General features: G+C 43.0%; 3 protein-coding genes across 3 annotated transcripts; 2 read left to right on the top strand and 1 right to left on the bottom strand.

Moving 5' to 3' along the window:
* Positions 1-4,710: 4,710 nt before the first annotated feature.
* LOC134497449 (olfactory receptor 4E1-like) lies at positions 4,711-6,888 on the bottom strand. Its single transcript, XM_063303109.1, has 2 exons — positions 6,877-6,888; positions 4,711-5,631 (listed from the first exon to the last, which is right to left on the bottom strand). The coding sequence occupies exons 1-2, from the start codon at positions 6,886-6,888 to the stop codon at positions 4,711-4,713; spliced, it is 933 nt and encodes a 310-aa protein (XP_063159179.1).
* An 11,944-nt stretch (positions 6,889-18,832) lies between these two features.
* LOC134497450 (olfactory receptor 10D3-like) lies at positions 18,833-19,809 on the top strand. The gene has a single exon (XM_063303110.1). It carries the CDS (start codon positions 18,833-18,835, stop codon positions 19,757-19,759), a length of 927 nt encoding a protein of 308 aa, XP_063159180.1. The 3' UTR covers positions 19,760-19,809.
* A 5,904-nt stretch (positions 19,810-25,713) lies between these two features.
* On the top strand, positions 25,714-26,646 carry LOC134497057 (olfactory receptor 10G6-like). The gene has a single exon (XM_063302773.1). It carries the CDS (start codon positions 25,714-25,716, stop codon positions 26,644-26,646), a length of 933 nt encoding a protein of 310 aa, XP_063158843.1.
* Positions 26,647-27,903: the final 1,257 nt, after the last annotated feature.

Here is a 27,903-nt window from a genome sequence, read left to right on the forward strand (position 1 = left end):
CTGTGTGTACAATTTTGTATAGATCACTAGAACTAAGTGCTGTGTGTGTGGTGTGTGAGTCTCTGTGAGTGCCAAATGCTATTATGTAAACAATTTGCTCTGAGGTCTGTGCTGAAAAACTGGAAGTGTGTTGTTAATGCGCAGCATGCTGAACTTTTCACCAGCACAATGGATGATGCTGCTGTTCATCAGAGGGCTCCTTATGTATTTCACACATTTGGGAAATGACCTTTGCAATACTATGGCCGAGAAGCTTGTTTAAACTGCAGCACAGGGGTCTCGTGGCACTGAATTATTACTTATTTTTCTGCACCGGTGTGGTGCAAACGTAGAACACCAGCAGCGCTCTGGATAGACAATGAGTAATCATGTATTGTTTTCGGAATTAGCTATAGTTAGGTTCAGCGGTCTAACTTTCCCCAAATTTAGAATTTCAGTTTCTTTCTCTTATATTCTCTCCCCCCACCCCACACCAATGTATTGCTTTTAAAAGATAGATGTCTGCAAATCAACCTTTTGTAGTAGAAAGAAAATACTACGTACATACCTTGCTGGTGTTTGCGATGATCAGGACAGTTTTATCTTGGAATAAATGCCTAATGTTCAGCTTTAAAAGAACAATGTTTTAGGAGAAGCCACAGAGCTTGGTTTAAAGAAATTAAGGTGATCTGGAGGTACGATCTTCAAAACTGTGTTATTTCTTCCAGGATGCCATGATAAGAAAAATGTCCCCTTTAGCAGTTTAATTCTTCCTTTGGAAGTAAATGATACCTGCTTAACTAGTCAAATTGATTCTCATATTAATCCAAAATCCTCATAACTCAAAATAAAATGGGCAGGGAGTTGGTCTGTTTGCACTGAAAAATACCAGCACGGAAGCAATCTCATGTGATCCTTTTCACTACTTTTGATTCTGGAAAATCGCTCTCTTGTTAAAATACACCTCCAAAAAAAGTGGAGTGGTGAACATGGATCACACACATTTTGCTCCATCCTTGCAACTTGCTCCTAAATATAATTCTAAGTGAGTAATAGTTCATAACAGTTATTGGGAGGTCATAATGCTTTGAGGATTAAACTCGGAAGCAACAGCAATTAGGTCTCTAGGGAAGTTGAGCAAGCAGCCCAAAGTTTTGGAAACTGCAAAGTTAATCTTGGAGTTGTTTAACAAGACTTCTTAGGCTTTGAAGAGTTGGATTCTTGGTATTGTGCAGAGGGAGAAAAGCACAAGAATCCCCAAAACATTACAGCAGAGTGTGGCAGAAAAATGTCACCACGTGTTTTGGACTACAGCACCCATAATCCATCACTTTTGGCAGTAGTGCCAGGAATTTATGGAATTCTGTCATCCAGAATATCTGGAAGACTCCATGTTGCTTATCTCTAGCCTTGAAAAAGAGTGAAGATCCTTTCAAGGTGGCTTCCTCCGGCTAACTTCATGGAGAAATCTCTATACGTAGCTTGCATTGGCATTTTGACTTCCTAGTCTAGTTTACAGCCCAGGGAATTCCTGGTGATCTTCCATCCAAATACTAACCAAGTCCAACCCTGATGAGCTATTTTTAACATCAGCCAAGATCAGCCAGAACAACCTGGTCTGGACACCTCTATTTACAAAAATCTAACCCCCATCCAATCTGATTCCCTTTAACATCACAGGTTGAGATCCAAGAATAAACAGGAACAGCTATTTCACTTAAAATGGGTGTTAGACCATTTCCTAGAGATGAAACAGTGGAGATGTTTGGAACACCCATTAGCTAGGAAAGCTAGGTGAAACCTCCATGATTAGAGGTAGTATACCCTAAATATCAGAGATTGGAGAAAAGCATCTGTGGAAGCCTTCCTTCTTCTCTGTTTATGGGAATCTCAGAGAGAGCTTGCTGATGATGACTCTGAGAAGATTAAAGGCACAGGGTCACGCTGAGCTTGGAAATTTCTCTTTCTCAGCCCTATTTGTCTTACTAAGAGCCAAATCTAAGAATTTTCCAAGGTTTTAAAAAAGGAAAGACCTACAAAACATTTGCCAAGCCCTCTAAGCTGAAACTGGGACCATGGACCAAGTGAGGCTATTTCTAACCTCTTCCCTTCAAGCTGTTTCCCACTGAATATTTCTTTTTTTGCTGCTATTGATGAAGATGTGGGTGGACTGAGGTAGAGGCAATTGAAAACCTTTGGTTTCTGTTCTGCTTAGTATTACTTATTACACTATTTATTACACTATTTATCATGTATTACAGTGGGGAGGGTTCAGCTGAGTAGAGCACTACTAGGTGGCAATATGGAACAGAACTCAAAACAAAACAAAACAACTGTTTGATGTTTGGGTGGGAGACCACCAGGAGATGACAGGTTTGTAAGTTAGACTGGAAACTAAAAAATAATCTTGGAGAGAGCAAGGGTAAACTATTTCCATGATGTTAAACTACAAGGATGTAGTCCCACCCGCTCATGCGGGAAGGGCATGCTGTGGACCCCGTCTGCACAAGAACCCCATCTGGCAGGGTTCAGGAGGCGGGCCTTCTCTGCAGCAGCTCCCACCCTTTGGAACATCCTTCCCCCGGAAGTGAGGCTGGCCTCCTTTTGGACTTCAGGGAACGATTGAAGGGCTGGTTTTGTCACTTTGCCTGGAGTGGGGAGAGGAAGAGCCACTCTTGGGCTGGTTGGTTCCCTAGCCCTGCTGGGACTGATCTCGTCCCCCTTTGGGTGGAATTAAATCTGCTATCACTTGGATCTCATTACATTTTATATTGATATTTATTGATGAATGATATTATTTATGATTTTAATGCATTTTAAACTGTTTTATTGTGAACTGCCCAGAGTCCCCCATATGTGGGAGATGGGCGGCGATAAAAATATGATAGATAGATAGATAGATAGATAGATAGATAGATAGATAGATAGATAGATAGATAGATAAATAAATACATAAACAAACAAACAATTTAAAAAATGTAGACATGGAAGTCACCAGGAGCTGAGCTTGACTCAACCGAGTCCTCATATCGGACTTTTCACTCTAAAACCATGGGCTGAAACATTGCTTCTGGTTTGATTTTGCCCTTTGCTGCCAACCTGCAGCTGGGCGAGATCCCAAAGAAATGGTGTTTGCAACTGAATGCTCTTTCCAGGGGACCCCTCCCCAAGAAAACTAGCATGTCAGTGTCAAGAGTTCTGATTGAACTTGTGGTTCCAGCTTTGCACTTTCTTCGTAGTGTTATTGATTTGGCATGGAAGAACATTTGCTACGGAGTTCCTGTCTGCCATGTGAAGTGGCACAAAGTGAACTTGCGCAGAAAGCTAATTTTCTTTCCATTGATTAAGGCACAATGGAAAGCAAGTGAAAGGATGAACTGGTCCCATTAAACACATGTGTATTCAAAGGGATTGAGACACACCCCTGTGGCCCCCTGCCCTTTCAAGCCCCTGTCAGCATCCTAGGCTGGCAAATGTTGGTCCCGAGAAGGAGGAAGCAGGATGTACTTCTTACAGTTTTCCCTTGGATGTTCTTAGAAGCTGAGCAAAGTCACCTTGGCAATTACTTGGATAGAACCCCACCAGGAAATCCAAGGGATATATTGTAAGCTAGGCTGGAAAGTCCCAAAACAAAACTGCACTGTTGCCAAGGGAAAGCTGCACAGGGGAATCTTTGACATCATCAGACCTGAGATTAACATGGAGATGTTACTTTTTTATTGATTACAATTAATTGTCGATCTTTTTCAAGAGGATCTAAATCCTTCCAAGCTATATCAACATAATAATGTGATAATAAACCCCTCAATTTTATCATCAGAAGCCACTAGGATCTTTTCACAGAGCAACTGTGTGCAGCTCAATTAGAACAGGGACATGGCCTGTAATACTTCCTCACCCAGGGATCCTTCATGCAGGATTCTTGGTGGGGATGGCCCTGAGCAAGGAGAGGCTGGGGGTGATGAAAGTCTTGCTGGAGCACATACTGAGGTCTTCTTTGCTCATCCAGTCGAGGCACATAGGGGTACACAGGGAAAGAGTTTTATATATAGTATGCATGTACCCATCGCAGGTCAAAGAACTTGGACACCAAAGAGTGAAGCCATTATGCTGCATTTCCAAGTCTCTGTTATCCCCAGGCCCACCCATAAAAATATATATATATGTATATATGTATACATGTATGTACAATATGTATATATGTATATAAGTATGTGTGTGTGTATGTGTGTGCATGTCTGTCTGTCTGTCTGTCTGTCTGTCTCTCTCTCTCTCTCTCTCAATATAAAACCACAGGCATCAGAACATAAGATGGCATTGGAACAAAGAAAAGTTTGACATATGGGAGAAAACCATTGACTAATTGTTTTCAGTCTATTTTTAACAAAAAGAAGAGGAAGGGAAGGGAAGGGAAAGGATAGTGCCGAACTTTGCATTATTTTCAAAACATTTAATTTAATCAAACTACCAATCTTCATGGAATTTATGCTCCAAGCTTCCTGAATTGTACACGGCACACGGAGAAGGGGTGAAGCCATTCTGCAGCCTGTTCTGAGTGGCCAGATTGTGTTTGAGGTCCCCCATTCTGCCTTTGCATGATGATCTCATAAAAGGTGTGAGATCCATGGAGGCCCCAGGCTTGGTTTATTGATGCTCCTCTGTTCGGGGCCACCCCACTCACATTTGGTTAGATATCTTTACTGAGCAGTTTCTCCTATTATGCCTAAGTTCTCACTTCTCTGTGTCTACCTTCCGGCCAAGCAATTTTTTCATGGCCCGTATCATATCTTCGTTCCTCAAGGTATAGATAATGGGGTTGAGCAGTGGAGTCACTGCGGTGAAGAAGACTGAGACCACCTTGTCCTCTGCCAAACTTGTGGAAGGACGGGAATAAATGAAGATGCAGTGTCCCAGGAAGAGAGTCACCACTGTCAAATGTGCTGCACAGGTGGAGAGTGCCTTGCGCTGACCCGCAACCAAACGGGTACGGAGGGAGACCAAGATGACGCCATAGGAGGCCACGAGCACCACGAAGCAGACCACGGAGATCAGGCCTGAGTTGGACACAATCAGGATCTCAATGACATATGTGTCAGTACAGGCAAGCTTTATGACTGGAGGAACATCACAGAAGAAGTTGTCCACAATCTTAGGGCCACAATAGGGGAGTCTGATTGTCATGCCAGTCAAAGCAAGGGAATGGATGGTACCACCAAGCCAGATTGTGCCTGCCAAGAGCAGGCAGACCTTATGGTTCATGATACTGAGATAGTGCATTGGGTTGCAGATGGCTACATAGCGATCGTAGGCCATGATGGTAAGGAGAAAGATCTCAGTGCAGGCAAAGAGATGAAGGAAAAACATCTGAGCTACACAGCCTCCAAATGAGATGGTCTTCTCAGTTGACAGGAAATCAACCAGCATCTTGGGCACCGTGACAGTGGAGTGGCAGATGTCAATGAAAGAGAGGTTGCTCAAGAAGAAGTACATGGGGGTGTGAAGGCCCTGGTCCAGTGCAATGGTGATCACAATGAGTATGTTCCCTGCCAAGATCAGCAGGTAGATTACCAGGAATATTGTAAATAGAACCTTCTGGGTCTCAGGATTGTTGGAAAGGCCAATCAGTATGAACTCAGTCACTGAGGTCCAGTTCTGTGTTGGGGTAGTCCAGTTTGAGGCCATCTTTTCACTCATTTCTGTTCTGGAGAAAAGAGCAAATAATACCCTGTATTATTTTGCCTAAGAGCCTTCAGCCTCATACTGAAAAAATGAAGGCAACAAACTCACAGATGTACATGCTTCACATCATAAAAATAGTGTGTGAATCTTGCCCCATCAGGACAATGAGGTCTATCAAGTCCAACTTTTCCCTTCCCCCAGTAGCTAAGCAGATATCTCTGGGAAACCCTTCAGCAAAAGTTGATGGCCCTAATCCTCTTTTTCTGGTTGCCTGAGGGAGACTGGTATTCAGTAGTTGAATGTCCTTGAACATGGTTCCCTACAGTCATCATAGCCAATAGCCATTTGTAGACCTGCTCTCTTCCATGAATTTCCTAACCCTCCTCCTAAAAATAATCCTTGGCCCAATTCTTCCCCAGGTCTTAATAACCTACTGAATGACAGAATCCTAGAATGGCAAAAGGCCATTTAGACCATCAGTTGAACCTTCTATTCAGTGCAAAAATCCAAATTGAAGCATCCCTGATAAATGGCTGCCCTCTGCTTAGTTATATCCAGCTATGGAGAGCCCTCTATCTTTCTGGGTCACTGGTTCCATTATCAAACAGGAAGCTTCTTTTAATTATCAGTATTCAGTCAGAATCCATCACCTGTCTAGTTCTGGACACTCACAATGGGCGTGCAATTCTAGAAATGAAACAACCCAAGGCTGGACCTGCAGATCTAAACCATCAATTACACTTTGCTTAATTTTGTTGTCTCCTGCATTCTTCCTAATGCTCCTTCAATTGAATAACCACCCTCCCCCCAAATGACACATTTGCAGCATCACAAAGACTCTATATTTTGTGTTTTGGAGAAGAACTGCATACCTGGGATGAATGAATGCCTTCTTCTGTTTGAAGGCAAAAGGTAGATGATCTGTTGTACCTACTTCAAGCCTGGCAATTAAGCGCAGATTGCCAGCACTAAAGTTGGCAATTGAAACCTAGTGATGGGAGAAAGCAGAAAACCTGACCTTCGAAAAAGCTGGTGAGGGTTTTGCTTTTGTTTTATTAAAAGGGTTTCTAAAAGTTTATTAATTAGTTAATTAAAATAATTAATTACTTAAAATGCTCTCGCTCTCTCTCATTTTGGCAAGAAGCAAACTGCTGCTAATGCACACCTGATATTGCTTGAGGCATGCTTTTGCAACGTAGTGCCCTCCATATGTTGGACTTCAAGTCCCATCATTCTCAGAACGAGGAAGGGGGCTTTGAAAATTAACCTCTCCCACCTGCTCTTTCTCCCTGCCTACAGATGGAAATGAGTAAACAATACCAACAACATCATTAGAACTCATGCATTTCTTTAGTGATCCCTCCCAACCCACAATGCTAGAAATGAGTGATCTCCCTTTTCCTTCCCCCACAAAACTATCTCTTGTTCAGGGAAGGTTAAAGAATAAAGAATATCCTAAAGGAGTCTAAAGCAAAAATAATGAAGGTGCTTAGCTTAGCCACCAGCCCTCTCTCAGTGTTCATTAACAGTACACAGTTCATCATACCACCGGCACAAAACTCTCTTGATTTCATCGAGCTGTTGATTTCATCAACAGAAATATTTTTTCTTCCTCATTTTGCATTATCTTCTTCCTTTTGGACTGCAAGCTTGAGAGCAGGAACTGGACTGTTCCTGACTGATGCATAATTCACTTTTGGAGTGATGGCTGAAGCATGTGGAAAGAGAGTGCTTTAACTAACAGAAAATTTGGTTTTCTGCTCAATTTAATGGTGGCACTGACCAGCGTCTTCCCTCCTTCTTCATCTAGCTATTCACTTTTTCGGGCTGCCATAAAAAGAAGAAATGGGATTTTACATAAAAATCCCTGGAGTCATCTTGCAGACACAAATACTCAGAATACAAAATGAAAAGAAATCAACTCAATAGGCAAAAATTATCAATGGTTTAGATTAGGTCCATAAGAGATGGCTGACTATTAATTTATTATTATGGCCCTTATAATGAACCCATGCATTTATTTTTGAATTCAGCATCCATCGCTGTATCTCCTACTTTGCACAGCAACACAAGCAGACACCCAGAGATCCCCATTCCAAGCTCTTTGCAATATGCATTTCTACTAAAAAGGAGGCAAAACCCTTGCCAATTTTTCCTCTTTTCAGGTGATGACAGAAAAAGAAAACTCACAATTTTGCACTGAGTCTGACGGGCAGTTCCCTTTCTTCACCTTTTTCTGCTCCAGAGAAGTTTACTAACCCCATCCAGCTGTGGTATTTTTTCCTCTTCCCATATATAACACCCCATGTCTGTTTTTTGCATTAAGGCAAACTCGTCTAACGTCGCTTTGCTCGAGCCACTTGCTGACCCTGTAGAGACTACAACTCGTGATGTCAAATCACGGGGGGAATAGTAAGATGGTGCACACACTTCTCCATGACGTTTTCAGCTTTAGTGCAAATGGCACAGGCTTCTTCCCTTGATAGCTGAGGGTGAAGTGAATAGGAATGTTTGCAAAGTGAGAAAAACATCTGGTTTTATTCTATCACTTGGATGCCCGGCTGGCCTGGTGAATTGGTCTGGTGCTACTGCACTTCCCCGCCAGAGAACAAACTTTGTGTTTTCCAAATGTTTGGATCTATCATCCTCAAAATGTTCTGCTAGCTGGGAACTCTGGGAATCGTAGTCCCCCCATTCTTCTGACCCTCTGCTTTATCCTCCATGCTGCTCAGGACAGTCCTGCACTTGCTAGAGGGGATCACACATATGCAAAACTTAAAACCCAGGTTGACAAAACACAACAGCTGAGCCCATGTAATATCTGATGGCCAAACAAATAAATCTGTCTGTTGGTCAGTCTGTCTGTCTGTCTCTCTCTCTCTAGCTATCTATCACATCATTTTCTTTCTTTGCCATCTTCTAGTCCAGATCCTTCACAGTCAGAACATGAAAAGAAGAAACATGAACCTAAAATGCTAAAAACATACAGCATACCTGGAACCAATTAAAAAGCAATTTAAATGGGCAGAATCAGCAGGAATAAAATCAAGAACTAATTCCAGTGTCCAATCTAAAAAGGTAGCAAAAGTAAACAATCTAGCCCCCCTGCCCCCAGACCTGATTTCACTGCCTTCCTAAAGGATAAAATTATAGATAGGCACAATTTCTGGGTGGAGGCTGTTCCATGGTCATGGACAGCCCTGAGAAGATCTGCTGCTGGACTCCCACCTTACATTCCCTTCAAAGGTGCGGGGTGGGGGGTGGGGGAGATCTGCAGCATCCAGGACAGGAAGATTAACTTTGAAGGATACACTCCTGAAGGTAACTGGATGTAATAGTCTGTGGGAATGACCTTGGGAGACAGGAGGAAGAGCCACAGACTAGACAATGGTCAGATAAGAGGCAGCTGAGCCCACAGAAGCAATGGGCGTGTGGCAAGCATCTCACAAGGGACCCTCAATTGTTTCTGGTATAATGACCAGAACACTCGAGCATTCATTCAATGACAGTCCATAGGCCTCGGCTCATTTAGCTGTTTAATGAAGCATAGCGTTCAATACAAGGTAAAAGTTGTGAATGGCATTTCCCGTGCATTCTGTAGTTTAAACTTACAAAAGCCTCTCATTCCCCCCACCCTTACTACCCTCAGAGGTGTGCACCTCCCCGTGCCAGCAGATGGCTTGGACGGTATGCTGGCCGTTAACCTTGGGGCAGAAGCATCTAACCCAAACAAAATAATTCACACTCAAGTCAGACTCCGCCTCCCTGCTGGCTACTTGCAGTCTGCTGACACGGGTTGCTTGGGGATGGATGTGAGTTTGATAAAGATGTTCTGAGAACATTTGATTGGGGAGTCTGACACTTGGACTGTAAAGGCAAGGGAGGAGAGATGTACTTTCCGACTTGCAAGATTCTGTTAATGTAACCTTACAATAAAGCAGAGCTAGAACTTCTGGATGTGCTTCTTGCCTGGACGACTTTGCAAGGCTGACATGAGGCACCAAGCCACGTAGGACTTTATAGTTAAAACGAGCACTTAAATTTTGTTTGGAAACTTCTCAGTAGCCATTGCAGGTTTGCAAAAGCAGCATCCTGGCTATTGCATTCTGCCCCAATTGCAGTTTCTGGATAGTCTTCAAAGACAGCCCTGTATAATGTGTTGTGCAGTAATCCAGCCACCAAATGATGAAGGCATAAAACACTGTCACCAGGCAACCAGGCAGCCCACTCCAGAAAGGGCTCCAATTGGTGCACCAGGCAAAACTGGGTGAAGGCACTCTGGCGTAGACTGGTTCATTTACTGGTTCATCAAGTAGCTGTGAATCCAAGTAGGGGGAGTGTGACCCCGTCTAGGGTCATCACAGGAGCTGACAGTTTCTGGCTTCATTTTAAGCTTGTTTTATCCAATTATTTGGGGGCTTTCAGGGGACATCTGTACACTACTGGTTGATTACTTCACTGTTTTTTAAATACTGTTATATGTTATACTGTTATTTGTTTGATATCGTTATTGGTATTTTCAGTATTTACTTTTGTATATCATCAATATTTTGCCCTGTGGACCCTTATGTAGACTTCAATCAATCAATAACAACTATGGTACAGCTAAGAGTGCCCTCATCTTATTTCACTCATGAGTTGGGGATGAGATTGAAGAGAATGTCCTATGGATGCAATAGGAAAAAAATAAATAAATAGGAGGCATGTTTGTATCGTGCTGACACACAGACGGGGAAAGGCGTGATATCTGAGTTCCCATGGTGCATTGGACCACAAACTATTTTAGCTCCAGTTGAGTGCACTGGACACACCCAGTCATTGTGTTAAATGAATGCAACCACCAGGCCCCCTTCCAATTCCTTCACTGTCCTTGGATGTCACTGAATCTCTTCTCTTGCCTGTCAAAACGTGGTCAATGGTCCATCCCTGCAAAGCATGCCCCGGCCTTCCTGGGATGCTCTGGAGGTCCCTCCCTGGTGTACTTCTACAGAACCTGGAGTTTCCCCCAGTGATGGTAATACTTGTCCTTTTTTGTGATTGGGGGATGTCATGATTGCAAGGCAGAACCTGAGTTTCCTGCCAAGATCCTAATTTTCGATCATGTTGAGAAATGCCTCAACTCATCACTAGAGGGCAGGAACCGACCACAAAATGGGAAAGGGGAAGGTGGCAGAGGAGGAAGAGGGGGAGAAAACTAAAAGCAAATTTGCAAGACACAGTGACACACCAATTAGCCAGTTTTGTTCTGGCCCCTCTGCGTTTTGTGGATCCGGCTTCTGCAGTTTGTTGACAGTTCCTATAATATGCAAAACCATCATAGTTCCATGAACCCCTAGCAAGCATGTTGTGCAAAACAAAGGCCACTGATCAACCTTTATTTTATGTTTATTTATTTATTGTCTATCCCGCCTTTATTATTTTTATAAATAACTCAAAGCGGCAAACATATCTAATACTCCTTCCTCCTCCTATTTTCCCCACAACAACAACCCTGTGAGGTGGGTTGGGCTGAGAGAGGGGGACTGGCCCAAGGTCATGCAGGCGGCTTTCATGCCTAAGGAGGGACTAGAACTCACAGTCTCCTGGTTTCTAGCCCAGCACCTTAACCACTAGACCAAACCGGCTTATTTAGAAGCATGTGTACAGTGCCTATGTGCCAGACTTTAAACTTCTTAACAAAGCCCCAACAGAAGACAAAGACATCTGACATTGGTGGAAGACCACAAGAATAGATCCTGGAGTCATTCTTGGAAAATAAAAATGAAGGATGGCTGGAGCCCCACAGCTTTGTTTGGAAGGGAACAGAGGGGGAAAAAAAAGCAAGGTAAGTAGAACTTGAGTGGGGTCATCTCTATCTCTATCTCTATCTCTATCTCTATCTCTATCTCTATCTCTATCTCTATCTCTATCTCTATCTCTATCTCTATCTCTCTATCTAATTTATATAGCCACACATCTCACTTGCATGCAACACTGGGCAGCATACACAATTAATACGCAAGCTAAACAATCAACAAAATTCGACCTTTATTTAACTGATCTGGCTAATCTTAAAACAAGTTAAGCAGGATTAGACCTGGTTACTTTGCAGACAGGAGACCACCAGGAGATCCCAGAGCTGTTTGCTAGATTGGGAATTAAAAAAAAAATCCAGAAGGAAGTAGTGACAAAATACTTATTGACTGCTGCCAAGAATGCATCTGTGAAGTCACTAGCAGTCAAGTGCAACTGATGAAGACTTCCTCTTTGATTAAAATTACCCATCCTGCCCCTTCAATTCTGATAGAGTATGCCAATTTTATATATGTTAATTTTAGAATAGGTAGAATGTGCCAATTTTACAGTATGTATATGTGTGTGTATGTGTATGTTTGTGTGTTTGTGTATATATATATATATATATATATATATATATATATATATACATACATACATACATACATACATACATACGAGGGACACATATATATATCTATATAGTGGCAGGGTGTAAGCTGCAGGCAGGAACAGCATACACTGAATGGCACAACCAAGTAGCTGGCCTTGTGTACAGGAACTTCAGCACAGTGTATGGCCAGACCCTCCCAAGTCCAGATGGGAGATTCCACAGAAGGTTGTGGAGAAAGACAGGGCTAAGATCCTGTGGGACTTCCAGATCCAGACAGACAGGCAGGTATTGACCAATCAACCGGACATCGTGGTAGTAGACAAGGACCAGGAGACAGCAGTGGTGATAGATGTAGCAGTGCCAAGTGACAGCAACATCAGGAAGAAGGAGGATGAGAAGCTGGAGAAGTACCAGGGTCTAAAGGAAGAACTAGAGAGGATGTGGAAAGGGAAGGCCAAAGTGGTCCCAGGGGTGGTAGGGGCACTTGGGGCTGGGAGAGTGGCTTCAACAGATCCCAGGAACCACATCAGAGCTCTCTGTCCAGAAGAGTGCAGTGCTAGGAACAACTCAGATCCTGCACAGAGCCCTCAAACTCCCAGGCCTCTGGTAGAGGACCCGGGGTGGAGGAAGACACACACCACCCATCGGGGTGAGCAGGGGATTTTTTTTAATGCCATATTTATATGCCACTTCCAAAAGACATACTAGAATGCCCAGTACTGGTTTGAGTTTTCAGCGTCAAAGGAAATCAGGCCGGTGAGAAAACTACTCCAGTTGGTGACAAGGGGGTGTGGTGGAGAGAGATCAATCTGAACTTCTCCTCCCACTGCTTCTCTTGCAGCGCTGTTCAAATGGATGGTCCCTTGAAGAGTTAGGTGTGATTGTGAACCCTCCTCATTTCAGAGAAGTTGATTCTTCCACAAGGATGTTCTCTAGCCTCCTCTTCCTCTTTGGTCAGTCAACTTTGGAATGGGATGAGCCAACACCTGCTAGGCTTGGACCCAGGTCCATCCTCAGCCTGTGGGTAACTTTAGGCCGGTCCTTGACCCTCAGCCCAACCTACCTCACAGGATTGTTTTCTTGGGGGGAGAGGGAGAGAAATAGATCTTGTAGTATGCTCATCACAAATTTTCACCAACTGATGCTGAGGATGCTGAAGAAATAAAAATACTGATCTTCTCCTTTCCTGCAGTGGTCCCCCGGCTTGTCTCCAGCCAAGTGTTCCAACCGAAGCAACTGATCCTCACAGAAAAAGATGAGATTGTCATAAACTGTGCTCAAAACATCAGTGGCCCTGACTACATGCACTGGTATAAGCAAACTGGCAGCGTCCTGGAATTTCTGGGCTCCCACTATGATGGGAGATCTGTTCTTTCCAGTGGATTTACGATAGATGTGGACCAAGGATCCCGCTCTAGCAGACTCACAAGAGGTGCAGCAAGGCTGAAGGATGCCGGCATGTATTTCTGCGCTGTGAAAGACACAGCGGCAGGAAGCAAGGTGGCGTCACTTCAAAAATGAAATTTAAAAGAAAAGAAAAAGATTACCGCCTGTCTGCAGTCTCACCAGGGTGGTCGAAACTTGGAGTGGCAAACAGAACTTCCGTGGAGATCTCTTGTGGTTTTTCACACCTGGTTGTGGATTTAGGTAGGTGGCAAGCCTCTCTAGGAGTTTGACGCTGGGATAAACAAATCAATAAAGGGTTTTATGTTAGTGGAGGATGAATTTTGATACTGGGGGAGGGGGGAGTCATTCAGGAAGTTAGGGCAGTGTTTCTCAACCTTGGCAACTTTAAGATGTGTGGACTTCAAGTCCCAGAATTCTCCAGCCAGCGTGTGTGGACTTCAAGTCCCAGAATTCTCCAGCCAGCTTGTGTGGACTTCAAGTCCCAGAATTCTCCAGCCAGCGTGTGTGAACTTCAGCTCCCAGAATTCTACAGCCAGCATGCTGGCTGGGGAATTCTGGGAATTGAAGTCCACATGTCTTAAAGTTGTCAAGGTTGAGAAACACCACTTTAGGGGAGCTAACTTTGTTTTTTCTACCTCTTTGGACCTGGAAAACCAACGACAACATCAAACCCAAAATGGAAAAGGAAGAGAAAGAAAGAAAGAAAAAGAAGGCCACTGAAACAGGTATGTGTTTGCATGTGTGTATACCTATATCATTTTTTTCAGCTTATATTTTGTTCAAAGATTGAGATCCCCGTCATGTGTATATATGAAAGTGGCAGAATAATTGGAGAACAGGGACACTTTCCCTTGACAGTTGCATCTGTTCTCATGATTCCTCTTGATTTTCCCTCAAAAATGCCCCATCTCTGAAAGCTTGATGTGCTGTGGAAAGATTGACGCTGCAGAAACATGGCTCTGGGGGCAGTATGGTGGCCTGGTGCTGAAATAATCAAAACGGTTTAGTATATTTTTCAGAAAAAAATGCAATGCTTACTTATTGGACCTAAACTTTGAAAATATATTCCTTACTTCTATTAATGACAGATACTCTGGTTCATGGACCAGTGAACCAGAACTGGTCTTTTCCCAGACTAGAAGAGATATAAGGGACAGGTAAAAGACTGGACATTGGAAACTGACCAGCCTAGGAGAGAAAGCAGGCAATTAAACTCAGCAGATGTTTCTCCTCCTTCTTCCCCCTAAGAAGTGTCATCTTGGGAGGTGATCCATCAGGAGGGAAGAAGACTTCATCTGCAACTGTGGGACCACTTTGGGCCAACCCATTTTTTCTGTCTTGCCACACCTTCATTTTGGACTAGCTACCCAAAGTGTGATGCTGATGACGTGAATCTATCAGTAGTGTGATGGATGGGGAAGAGGCCCATGTCTTAATTTAGGATGTTCTCAGAACAAAGCAAAGGAACCCAACTGGTCTGCAGAATCTTTTATACCTCTGTTATGGTTACAGGATATAAATGGAAGGGAGTCACACACAGCATGTGCTGAGTTCAGTCTTAAATGCTAATCCACCATCATCCATTTATAATCCTCATACATCCATTCAGGCAATTATACTTATAGATTTCCAGGAACCTGGGATTGATATGGATGGATCCTTGTTTTAAGTCTGCTATCTCCTGTGGATGAGAAAACCAAGATGCCTGTGATGAATCTCTGTGAGAAGAACTCTGCTGTCCTCTTCAGAAGATGCCCTTGTTCATTACGGATGGTACCAGGATCTCATGCCAATCTGGGACAGCATCCAATTGTAATTCCATATGGCTCCATCTATGTGGATCACTCTTTTGCAGCCTTGAAACTGTTCTGCTTCCTCTCATTTGGAGTTTAGTCTGGTTACTCTCGGATGCTGTTCATTCAGAGTCTTCCTGAGAAAATGCCTTGCAGCTTACACCAGAAACTGTTAATTAATTCTTTCACTGATGTACTAATATGCTTCCTTGCTTAGTGCCCTTAAGGCATTTTCTCATTTGTATCTGACCACAGCTTAAAACTGTCCTGACAACATCTTGTTTTCTCCTTGTCCCCATGATATCCTTCATGATGTCTTTCATCTTTTCTCCAGCCCTTGAGTGAGAAAGGTATAAGTCACTCTTATGTGTAAAAGTCTTAAAACAGTATTTTCCTCCTTATTCTGATATACCCAAAATATGGAAACTTAGTTAGGCTTTATCATACATTTTCTTGGAGGGAAGTTGGGGGCCTGACAAATGACTTGGAATCAATACAGGAGAGAGCAGCAGCAGTGTGGATCACTTTCATGCTGGTAATGTTCCATCAACTCAAGAATGGATGGAGACCATCAAGTCAGCAATGGGGAATACCCTATAATTAAACTAGGTTGACATAATGGGCGTGAGTTAGCTTAGGGTGCTTAAATGCACAATAAAGGACATCTTTAACGGAAGACATAAGTCTCAGAGTTGAGCATTTTAGGAAACTCAACAGAAGCCACCAATGATATCAGAACTAGCAAACCCAGATTTGGGTACCCAGTCCTTTAACCTCACCAAGTGTATAGATTTTACTGCTCTTCCAAGAATAGGCAACCTGGTCCCATGCAGAGACTTTGGGCTTTAGTTCCTATCAGACCTCACCAGCATGGCACATGGCAAGAGACAGTGGTACTGGGAGTTCAAATCCATAGAATGGGGCTAGGCTGCTCATACTTGCATTGGGTCTTCTTCTGGAAAATCAGGGTCTTCTATGCAACAAGGTCTTTTGTGGCCACAGGTGGAATGGAAGGAAGATCTCTAAAGATCACAAGAAGACCTCCCCCTGGTATTGTTAGCCAACCCTCCCAGAAGGTCACAATTCTGCTCAAAACAACTGATGCAACACTAATAGGTTTGCTCATGAGACAAGATGGCTGGAACTTCTCCAGACTCCCTGTAGAGGGATATAGAAGCTATATAGAGGTTTGCCCAAGACAGAGGATCTTTAGGTTTTTTAAACCTGTAAAGCAGAAGATCTGCAGCGAAGCTGAATTGATCTAATGTCAATGCAGATTCTTTTATGGAAACATATTAAAACCTGTGTCCTCCTAGTCAAGGGATATCAGTTTGAAGTTCATGAACACAGGACGTACTTTTAGCAAATGGAATCATTGTTAGGGACACAAACCAAACTAAGAAAATTGGCCACCATGCATTAACTCCACATCTTTGATCCATGCAAGGTAAGAACAAGTCTCTTATATTTTCCTGTTCTTTTATTTTCCCTCTTTCTTGTCAATGCTTCCTTATTAAAAGGGGTCTATTTTTCTGCTACTGTTAGCAAAGTGTGTGTATTACCAAGGTGTGTGTGTACATACAAACACACACATATACACACATAGAAATTCAAAAATCAAAGCCAAATTTCATTCCAGTTCTCATATTCATGTGAAAAAATGTTAGATGTTTATATTTAAATGAGAATGAAATTAATTTCTTCTCCATCCATCCAACAGACACAAGATAAATTTGCATTGCTCATATAGGAATTACCCTCAGTGGATCTTTCAGCTTTTCACTGACACAGAAAGAAAGTTATTTTTGAAATGGAGTCAGATCATAGAAAGATTTCCATCTGTGATCGATCTTCTATGATGCTGTATTCACACACTTAGGTTCTTCATTAGATCTTGCAATTCAGACATCTGATTCACAGGTGATCCGATCATATCTCTAAGCTGATTCCACCCTATAAGTCAACTATCTGATGATGCAGTTGAAGCCGCAAATCAACACAACTCACTTTTCCAGATCCAATCCATGATTCCAATCAGATCACTCCACAATCCAAATCGATCCACACAATGTGAAGTGAATCAAAGGTGATTTGCACACCACAAATGGTATTCATCAATAGAATTTTCTCTGAAAAAAGAATGCCAGGTACTAGTGAGTATGTTGTATGATTCCCTATGTGTAGTTTTCTGCTTGTTTGGCATACCTGTGTTATACGCTAAGTAGATCTTGTCCCAGTTTCCTAAAATCCTCAACCCTGGATATGTATGGACTATATTTTTCCATGAAAATCATCCGTCACTGAAAACCAGTACAGTAGCGTTACAAGAACAAATAGTACTGATGGTCATCAACCTCCAACAGAAAAGAGTATTAGAAGGAACAAAGTGGAGAGATAGCCTTGACCTGAGGCAGCTGAAGAATGTATTCTCTGGGTATTGTTGCCTCAAGATGTTTGGGCCAAAGAGTACCCAGAAAAAAAATCAAAATGAGATATAAACCAATGCAGCGCATGAGGAAGACAGGCAGAAGTTCAAGATTTAGCTTGCTCTGGTTAGGTTGGAGGCTTAGCAGTGGAGACTGATGCCGTTTGGGTTCCCTACCAGAACATCAAGATAGTGAAACATACCAGGAAGCAGGTAAGGGGACTGTCTGCTTTAGAAGGGCTATGTTTTGCCAAGCAACAGCTACTGGGCTGCCAAAACCTGGGCACCTACAATACGGCAGCAAAAAGGGTTTTCTGTATGTCTTTGCTGCCATCTAGTGGTGTGGAGTTTTTTTGCAGTTCAAGTCTGGTAGCCCAATACTATACATTTCCCTTCTCTAATGTAAAGGCTGGATTTACATTAGGATTCAGACCTCTGGACTGCCTGCAACTCTGATGTCTTTTTCTTTTTTCTGAAGCTGTGGGAGATTAGAACTGAATTCAATTTTTCTGATGGAGTTTGTTTTTCTTCCCCAATGAACTAGTCTACCTTGATTTCTGTTTTGCTTTGAGACTGATGGCTGCCTGCAGGATGGGATGCTTGATTGAGAGGCAGTAGGATGGAGCAGTTAAGGTGGTGGGCCAGGGCAGAGGATATCCAGGTCTATCTCAGCCCTAGAAACTCATTGGGTGATTTTTGGGTGCATCCTATCTCCTAGGGTGGTTGTGATGAGATGAAAATGTAAGGAGATCTCTTGTGTGATCTGCAGAAAAGATGGGATAGAAGTCAATCAAAGAAATAAATAAAAAAAGAAGATCCAGAAAGAGACAAGTTGTCTTTTGTTCCACCACCACTGATCCTAATACAACAGGGTTCTCCCTTGAAAGAGCTGCTGATAGCAACAGAGATTTGGGCTCCAGAAGTTAAGAACATTCTCTAGATCCTCTAAATGGGAAGGAAGAGAGAGAGAGAGAGAGAGAGGCTAAGAAAGGAAGCATTCAGGAAGCAACAGTTTAGCAAAAGAGCCTTCTATCTCCCTGGTCATTAAACTGGTAGGAAATACTCCAAAACTAAATGGGGTTGTTTTTGGAGGAGAAAAAGTAAAAAAAGATTGGGTCTGCTTGTGTGTTTTCTTATATTTGCAGGAAGGTGCTAACTATAATGCCCAACCATACGGTCATCCTGGAATTCATTCTCCTGGGGATTCCTCACACTGAAGGCCTCCAGAACATCCTGTTTGCTGCCTTCTTGTCCTTCTACCTTGTCACTTTAACTGGCAACCTCCTCATCCTCACAGCTGTAATTTCCGATGCCAACCTCCACACTCCCATGTACTGGTTCCTCTGCAACCTCTCTGTGGTTGATCTTGGCTTCTCCTCCATCAGCACTCCAAAGTTTCTGGCCAACCTTTGGGCAGAGAGCCGCACCATCTCCCTGGGTGGTTGCATGTGCCAGGTGTTCTTCTACCATTTCTTAGGAAGCACTGAATGCCTCCTCTACACTGTCATGGCTTATGACCGCTATGCAGCCATTTGTCACCCACTGCGGTACTCCATCATCATGAATAGGAAAGTTTGTGCCCTTCTGGCAGCTGGTACCTGGTTCACCAGTTCCTTCCATGCCACTATCTTGACCAGTTTGACCTTCACACTGCCCTACTGCCGGTCCAATGAGGTAGACTATTTCCTGTGTGACATTTTCCCAGTGGTCAAGTTGGCTTGTGCAGATACCTACATCATTGAAACAGTGAGTTTCACCAACATCGGTGTGGTGCCCATGGCTTGTTTCTTACTTATCCTCACTTCCTATGTTAGAATTTCCATTTCTATACTGAAGATGCGCTCAGCAGAAAGCCGGCGCAAGGCGGCCTCCACTTGCGCATCGCACTTGATGGTGGTTTGTTTCTTCTTTGGACCTTGTGCTCTTCTCTATACCCAACCATCTCTCAGTGACATTCTAGCCACCCCCATCCAGATTTTCTGCAATGTTGTCACTCCAATGTTGAATCCTCTTATTTACACGCTGCGGAACAAAGAGGTTCAAGCAGCATTCAGAAAGCTGAAAGGTGGACTAAGTCCTTTCTCTTGAAGAAGGGAAGTCAACTGGAAAGAATTCACCAATTTCACATTTGCAGCTCAAGATGGCACGTTGAGGGCATGTTGTGATTCCCTGTTGTACTACCAAAGGTAGTACAGTTAGCCCTTAGAGGTGAACAGTGATAAGAATAAGGTATAAAGCATTTTTCCCTTACTCTTTCTGTCTAAGAATGAGAAGTATCGAAAACAAAACATAGTAAGGAAGGGAAGTTATGAACTAATGTGCTGAAGTCATTAGAATTTCATATAAAACGCCGTATAGAAGTCAAACAACATTATTATTATAATAAATAACATTTTTGTCAATCTCTATAGTCCAGAGTCCAGCTAGGTGGAAACACCTAGCTACTCTTGGCTGCTTTTAACTAAAATGGCACGATGGAGAAATAACAAGATGGCTACATTGTGAAATGGTGCTACCGTTTTTAAACAGGCATTTATTAATTATTATTTTTTTAAAGAACAAGGCAGTACATGAACAGAATGTATGAGTTTCAGCTGAACTTCAGATCTTGGACTAGAATTCTATTAAAGCAGAAGCTTCCCTTCCCTTCCCTTCCCTTCCCTTCCCTTCCCTTCCCTTCCCTTCCCTCCCCTTCCCTTCCCTTCCCTCCCCTTCCCTTCCCTTCCCTCCCCTCCCCTTCCCTTCCCTTCCCTTCCCTTCCTTCCCCTTCCCTTCCCTTCCCTCCCCTTCCCTTCCCTTCCCTCCCCTCCCCTTCCCTTCCCTTCCCTCCCCTTCCCTCCCCTTCCCTTCCCTTCCCTTCCCTTCCCTTCCCTTCCCTTCCCTCCCCTCCCCTTCCCTCCCCTTCCCTTCCCTTCCTTCCCCTTCCCTCCCCTTCCCTTCCCTTCCCTCCCCTTCCCTCCCCTCCCCTCCCCTCCCCTCCCCTCCCCTTCCCTTCCCTCCCCTTCCCTTCCCCTAATCTCACATTTGAGCTTCAACTAGTACCAAGATCATTTTTGATTCAATAAGTAAGAAATTATGTCTCTTCCCCTCTGTATGTGTCTCTCCTGTACTATCAGTTATTCTTTCATTAAAATTGCATTCCATAGCCTCCTCCCGATAATGAAATTCTCCCAATGTGGATCCTTATGTAGCAAAAATTGTGCCTTGCACACACAAAGGGAAATATCATTAAGAAATATAATTATTTCTGCACTTGCAGATGTACTGTATTTTGTCTCTCTCTCTCTGTGTAAACTGTAAGATTAGAATGGAGGGAAGGACCAAAATATTTTTAAAAGCCAGCTCAATGGGCACTGAATGTTAACTGAATGTGGAGTGAGGGCAAGAGAAGAGGAGGAAAAATTCAGAATTCAATTTAGAAAAATAGAATGCAGTTTTCTGGAAAGGGGCTGACACTTAATTCACCTGAATTTGAAAGTATGTTAAGTTGGTGTAATGACTGCCTAGCCTAAAACAAAATCAGACTCACAAGAATGATTTCAAGGATTTCTGATTTATTAAAGAATAGAATGCAAGTCACAAGCAAAGCTGAGAATAACCAAAACGTGGGCAAATGCAAACTAATAACCCCTTTTAGCAATCCCTCCCTCTGAGGTCAGCACACAGATGTCCTAACGGATCTTGCTGGTCTGCAGGAAAGTCCTTGACACAATCTAATAACCCAAACACACATTCTAACGTAACGAGTGCAAGGAGTACAGGCTAGAACAAAGGATCAAAGCAGCTCCCTCCCAAACAATAACATGTTCACTGACACCCAAAATGTCTATCTTTAATCTTGACATCTCACCAATAACCACATCCAATTTGCCCTGGCTCATAGATCTTACATTCCAGGTTCCAATGGTGTGTTTATCCTTAGAACATCGGATTTGCCGTTCACCACCAGCACCGTCGGCCGCTAGCCGTCCTTTCGGCTTTGAGCTAGCTGCGTCATCACGTCTGGGGCTAGTTGAACTCATCCTCTGTTCCTCCCCAGTAGCATTTTGACCATCTTCCGACCTGGGGGTCTCATCTTCCAATGGTATACTGACATATCTCTGGTTGTACTGATCCATTTGGTTTTCACGGCAAGAATACTGGGGTGGGTTGCCACTACCTTCCCCAGGGATCGCCTTTAGTCTGACCTCTCTGTCATGACCTTCCCGACTTGGGTGGCCCTTCATGGTTTAGCTCATGGCATCATTGAGGTGCTCAAGCTCCAGCACCATGACAAGGTAATGATCCTTTGCTGAAGGGGAAACAGTTACGATGTACCATAAACATTGGAACAGGGATCATGACAGTTGGATTCTTCAGCTTTTCTTCTGGGCTTCCACAAAGGGCCTACAAGTCCCTACTTACTCAGGGTTACTTTTCAAAAGAGAGAACTCAACTCAGGTGGTTGCACCATGAAAGAAACCACCTCTGAAGAACCCATACTCAAAAAGATTTCCATTAGGAATGTGCAAAACCTACTTTATCAGGGATTCCTTTTCTCCTCTGGACCACATTCTGAGGGGTGATATGATCATTTTCCCATGAACTGCTTCCATCCTGGAGAATTTCCAGAAAATTGCCAGACTGTCTTGGAACCACCAGATCAGCATAGGAGGAACAGAATGTTTTGGAATTCTCCAGAAAGTTCCATTGCCAAAATACTGTATTGGGCACACAGATGATATGAAATTCCAGTTTGCTTGTGAAGAGCAACTCTTAGGGCCAGATGAACAAATCAAAGTCCATCTTAACTGGATCAAAAACCTATCTTACAGTCATATTCCAGGAGTGAGTGGAGCCATAGTCAAACATGGCTGGAGTGGACTCTAAAGAAGACAGGACTAAACTTGCTGTTTGTGTGGGTGAAGTAGACATTGTGAAGTGATCTACCATATGGGTGAATCAGAAACTGGGAAAGGCCTGTATAAAATTGACCAAGCCCTGCTTACAGCTCTAGACTGACTCCAAATAGAAAATTCCAGAAGATAATTAACCCTTCAAATTCATGAGGTAAGAAGGGCAATGTTAGCCTTGATCCCTTGTGAGAATGGGTCAAATTCCACCACAACTGATTTAGGAAGGCATGTCTGTGGGCCCAAACAGCTTCTTCCTCAATTCCAGCAATACTTTTTTTTTTTAAGCCTAACTTTATATCAGCTGGGAACCCTAAGCTCAGAATTCAGTTATGGATTGAGTTTTTTTTAATTTGTCTTCTGAGTCAAAAATGAGGCAACCATTCCATAGGATTGTTTTCTGTGCAGAGGCTCGGAAACATGATGAGGCTTCAAGGTTCAGGTCACCGCCCCCCCCCCCCCCCCAGTAAATGCAGAGCCATTTTAAAATTTGGCTTGACCCTCAGGTTGGAAGAGAAAGAATGATGCAAAAATGAAATTCTATCAGCGTGATATAAATGTGAGGTCAGGTTACAAACAGCTTAGGAGAGATTCCATTTCCATTCAGGAGAACATCATTTTCATGACGGTGAAGAAGAATGTATCGCACTCTGGAAGACAGAATGTCTTGTGTAGGTGAATCAACATGGAAAGATGATGTCAATCTTATGAGAAACCAATAGAGATTGCTACTGTTTCTGATGTAACTCTCTCTACAGTTGCACTGTTTGGTTGAGAGACCTCTGTGCATGATGCAATCTAAAATGTGCTAGTTGTGCCACCGTTCCTTGTGATTTAGGAGTAGAGCCACCATACCATAGGCTAACACAGCTCTCCTCAATTAACCTTTAAAAGGGCCATGAAAAGGAATAAAGCTTGGGTGGGTCATTCTGCCTCCAGAGGGCCTCTAAATAAAGGAGAGAAAGGGGAGCAAGCAATGCAGGACTTCTGCTGATTTTTTTTAAATATGGGGTGCTGCATTTGGTCTCCTCTTGGGGTCTGGAGCTCTGGATCTGAATCTAATAGTCCGGGCTTTATGGCACCACTGCTCTATGCTGAAATTCAACTCAAAGCATCCCCAGTAGATGATTATTCAGTCTCTGCTAGAACATGTCCAGGGAAGGGGAGCCTCTTGCACCTTTCAGGAACTGATTCCCTGAGTTGCAAAGGTTGGCAGAAGACAACCCCACCACTCTCTTGGGATATGATTGACCAAAGATCAGAAAGTGTTCAGAAAAGGGCAATCTTCATCTTCATCTTCATCATCCCATGCAAAGAGGATGGGGTCTCGATGATACAGTGACATCAATTGATGGGCAAAGCCAACATCTTTGTATCTGTTTTGGGGAAATCCTTGAAGAGGTTCTGTGGGGCAGCTGTAGGAGTGAAAATGGAAATCTACTACTATCAACCCTCCAAGGTAGACCATACCTGGGAATCAAAGACACAAGCTAAAACTACTTTTATTATAAGGTTATAGTAACAAATCTTGCAAGTCTGAATGTGCTCTCCCCCTCCCTCCCTTTGCCAAAACAATCACAATTGTTAGGAATAGCTACAAGTATTTCTTCAGGAAGGGAAACAAAATCAAGATGGCAGCCACAATCATGTGACCAATGCTGCACCCCTTGTAATGTGGATCATGGAAAAGGGGTGGGGTTTCAATCACATGGTTGTGAGCACCATCTTGACTTTTTTGACCCTCCCCTTGAAGACACCCTCTTAAAAAACAGAACTTACACTAGCAAAGTGTGTGATAAAAATGATGCAGTGAAAATAGAAAAATAGATAAGGAAAACCTAAGCATACAGATTCCACCATGTCTGGTTTGGCTTCTGGTCAGTACATGGATGTATTACATACATACATACATACATACATATATTATAACATATAATACAGAAGTTCCATGAGTTTCTTCCAGGTTATTTTTGACTTTCCAATCTAGTCTACAATCTTGGGATTTCCTGAATGTCTCCCATCCAAATTATAACCAGGTCCTGCTTAGTTTTTCCCATTTTTTATAAATGTTAAAGAAACCTATATATAAAACCTCTATTTCTTAAGCAAATGTGCTAAAGACAAATGGGGATAATTTTTCTTTCTTGCCAACCAATAGTTCTCCTGAGAGTCCCAGCCCTATGAAATGATGCCAGGAACCTGGGACTTTCTCCAAGCAAAGCAAGGGTCCCCCCATTGAGGTTTGATCCTCTTCTTTTCCATAGCAACAAGTGTTTTTCAGGTGAGCTTGGATTCCCAATGGAGCTATTACAAGGTTGCACAATGTGTGTTATGACAAATAAAATACGCTGTGCAATTATATGCTTTTTAAAAATAGCATTGAGTAGAGGGATTTGATGGAAAAGAGATACTTGAGAGAGCAAGAGAATATCTGGGATCAACATGAAATGATGGAAGAGGTAGAGATGGCTTGAGAATAGAGCTACCCTGAGGAAGGAGGACTGTTTGAGAAGGTTATCCATCAGAACAACATAAAACAAATATTCCATCTCAATAATGGCTTGATGACTCATCATTTCCAGAAGAGTATCTAGATACCTCTCAACATGAAGCCATGGAAAGGATAGATCTCCTTGACTAGCATCCTAGTCAAGGATGCTAAGAACTTCTACAGCCCACCTGGATACTATTTGGGTCTCTCCTTCCTAATGTTCTTGGTTGACAGGTCATTGGGATAGTTAGGAAAAGTACAGAAATGAGAGAAAATGAAACAAATCTTCTAACACAGAAGCTTTGTTAAGTGCTGTTGGAAGAATAAGTTGTAGCTAAAGTATAACACTAATGATTAAAGCATTATCTTTTTACATCACTTCCCTGATACCCAAACCAGCTTTTGGAACAAAGCCAGAACTTTATGTTAATTGAACCTCAAAATGAAGTGGTCCTGTTCAAATTTGGTAATGAAGCTTGCTTCTTTGGGAAACCCAAGATGAAAAAACCTTCAGAAGTCATGGGATCTCTCCATCTTACCCCATCCCCACCAATCACAGAAAGACAGAAAGGTTGGTGCTCTTCATCGTTGCTAAAGATCTCTTCATTGTTGCTAAAGTTGTCTAAATTGTGTTCACTGTGGAGATAAACTTTGCCTACATGCCTGGAATGGTGTGTGAAAACCAAACGGCCCTGATGCATTTTGTCCTCTTGGGCATTCCATACCCACCCATATTACGTGCCCCTTTGTTTTTCTTTTTTGTGTGCATCTACTTGTTGACCCTACTTAGTAACTTCCTGGTCTTCTTCGCCACAATCTATGAACCACGGCTGCACAAGCCAATGTACTGGTTCCTTTGCCACTTAGCCATTGTGGATGTTGCCACTTCCACTACTGTGGTGCCCAAGATGATTGCTTCGTTTCTGGAGGGCAACAAAGTCATCTCATTTTCAGGCTGTATAACTCAGCTCTTCTTCTACCATTTTGTGGGCTGCACAGAATGCTTCCTCTACACTGTGATGGCCTATGACCGCTTCCTGGCCATCTGCAGGCCACTTCACTATAGTATCCTCATGAACCGCAAAATCTGTCTCTGGCTTTCCGTGGGCACCTGGTTTGGTGGGTGTTTGCACTCGGCCATAGAGACAGCCCTGACCTTCCATTTGCCCTACGGACTGGGGAATGAGGTAAGCTACATCTTTTGTGACATCCCAGCCATGCTGAAGCTGGCATGTGCAGACACCTCCTTCAATGAGATGTTCACCTTGATTGATGTTGGTCTCGTTGCCATGAGTTGTGTTCTACTTATTCTGGTGTCATATGTCTACATTGTCTTTGCTATCCTGAGGATTCGCAATGCTGATGGCCAGAGACATGCCTTCTCCACCTGTACCTCTCATATAATCCTGGTGTTTACCTTTTATATTCCTCTCACTTTCACATATCTGAGGCCAGGAGCAGAGGATCCCCTTGGAGGGGTGGTTGCTATATTCTATACCACTATGACTCCTTTCCTGAATCCAGTCATATATACGCTCCGAAACAAGGAGATGAAAGATGCTGTCCTGAAACTAAAAGGCAGGAAGCCTTAATTCCTTCATAACTTGAATGGCCATCTTTCACAGACTTTGGATCTGCCTATATTAGAAGGAGAGATACTACCTCATAGTCTTGTTTCTGCACCTCAGCTTGGACTTGGCTTCTTTTGGCTCTTTTCTTCTCAGAACTGTTTGCTTATGGAGATTACAGTAGATCACTCTGGGAAAACCAAATAGCCCACAGTGGTACTTAAAAGTTTGTGAACCCTTTTGAATTGTCAGTATTTCTGGATAAATTATGACCTAAGATGTGATCTGTTTTTCACACAAGACCTAAAACTAGATAAAGAGAACCCAGTTAAACAAATGAGTTGAAAACATTATACATGTTCATTTATTCATTGAGGAAAATGATCCAAAGCACAACCTTTGTTAGACATTTGAATTCATCAGGAGCCCTTGTTAGAGGGTGTGCTCCAGAGCATATGCAGAATGCTCAAAGAATACCAAGTAATTCAGCAGCAGAAGGCCCCACTGAAGAGCAGAAAGGGTTTTAATAACAGCTGTCTTGAATGCAAAGTATAGAGTTAGCCCAGCTGTCAGGGAATGCTATTAGACCTTCATTGTATTTGAACTAGAAATATTTAAGCTAGATGTACTAAGAAATACATAGAATTGGAAAGCCTTGCCTGTATCTATCCATACTACATCTTCAAGAGAGAGAAATACAAGAGAGAAAGAGGTAGGCAGTTTCCTTCATCTTTGAAACACAGAGACTCATTTAACCAATGAAGACCCTTCCCCTTATCTTTCTCTTGCCATTTAATTGAGTAGTCAAAAGGCTCTTAAGGGTGAAGACGTGACGTGCCATTTGTGGAGATGCCCAGTGGACACAAATATTGCAAACTGGTGACAAGCTTAGAGAGTTTGTTGTTGTGGTGGTGGTGGTGGTGATGGTGGTGCCAACTCTGTGCAAAGTGTCAAGGAGATTCAGCAACGTCTTTTGCTGAAGATCTACCAGGGTCAGATGTGTTAGGCAATGGAGGAGGTTGTGGAAGTGGTCCATGGTGGATCTGTGCCGGGTGGAGGGACTGGAGGTGCTGTGTGAATCCAGGGACAGGTGGAGAAGGGAGCCCTGGGGAAGGAGGCATCTACACCTAAGGAGCCAGCAAGATCAGAAAGGGACACCTGCAGAGTGGACGGACCGGTGGAAGGACTGCAGCATTTGGAAAAGACAGAGCTGGAATCAGCAAGGAAAGCTTGACCAACATGGTGGAAATAACCTGAAGCACAGGAAAGAGCTATTTCCTT

The sequence above is a fragment of the Candoia aspera genome, chromosome 4 (genome assembly GCF_035149785.1).
Source record: "Candoia aspera isolate rCanAsp1 chromosome 4, rCanAsp1.hap2, whole genome shotgun sequence".
In the NCBI taxonomy this organism is placed as follows: Eukaryota; Metazoa; Chordata; class Lepidosauria; order Squamata; family Boidae; genus Candoia; species Candoia aspera.

Bases quoted from the DNA above. Each gene is read 5' to 3' on its own strand.
- LOC134497057 (XM_063302773.1), top strand. From the start codon at position 25,714: ATGCCTGGAATGGTGTGTGAAAACCAAACGGCCCTGATGCATTTTGTC.
- LOC134497450 (XM_063303110.1), top strand. From the start codon at position 18,833: ATGCCCAACCATACGGTCATCCTGGAATTCATTCTCCTGGGGATTCCT.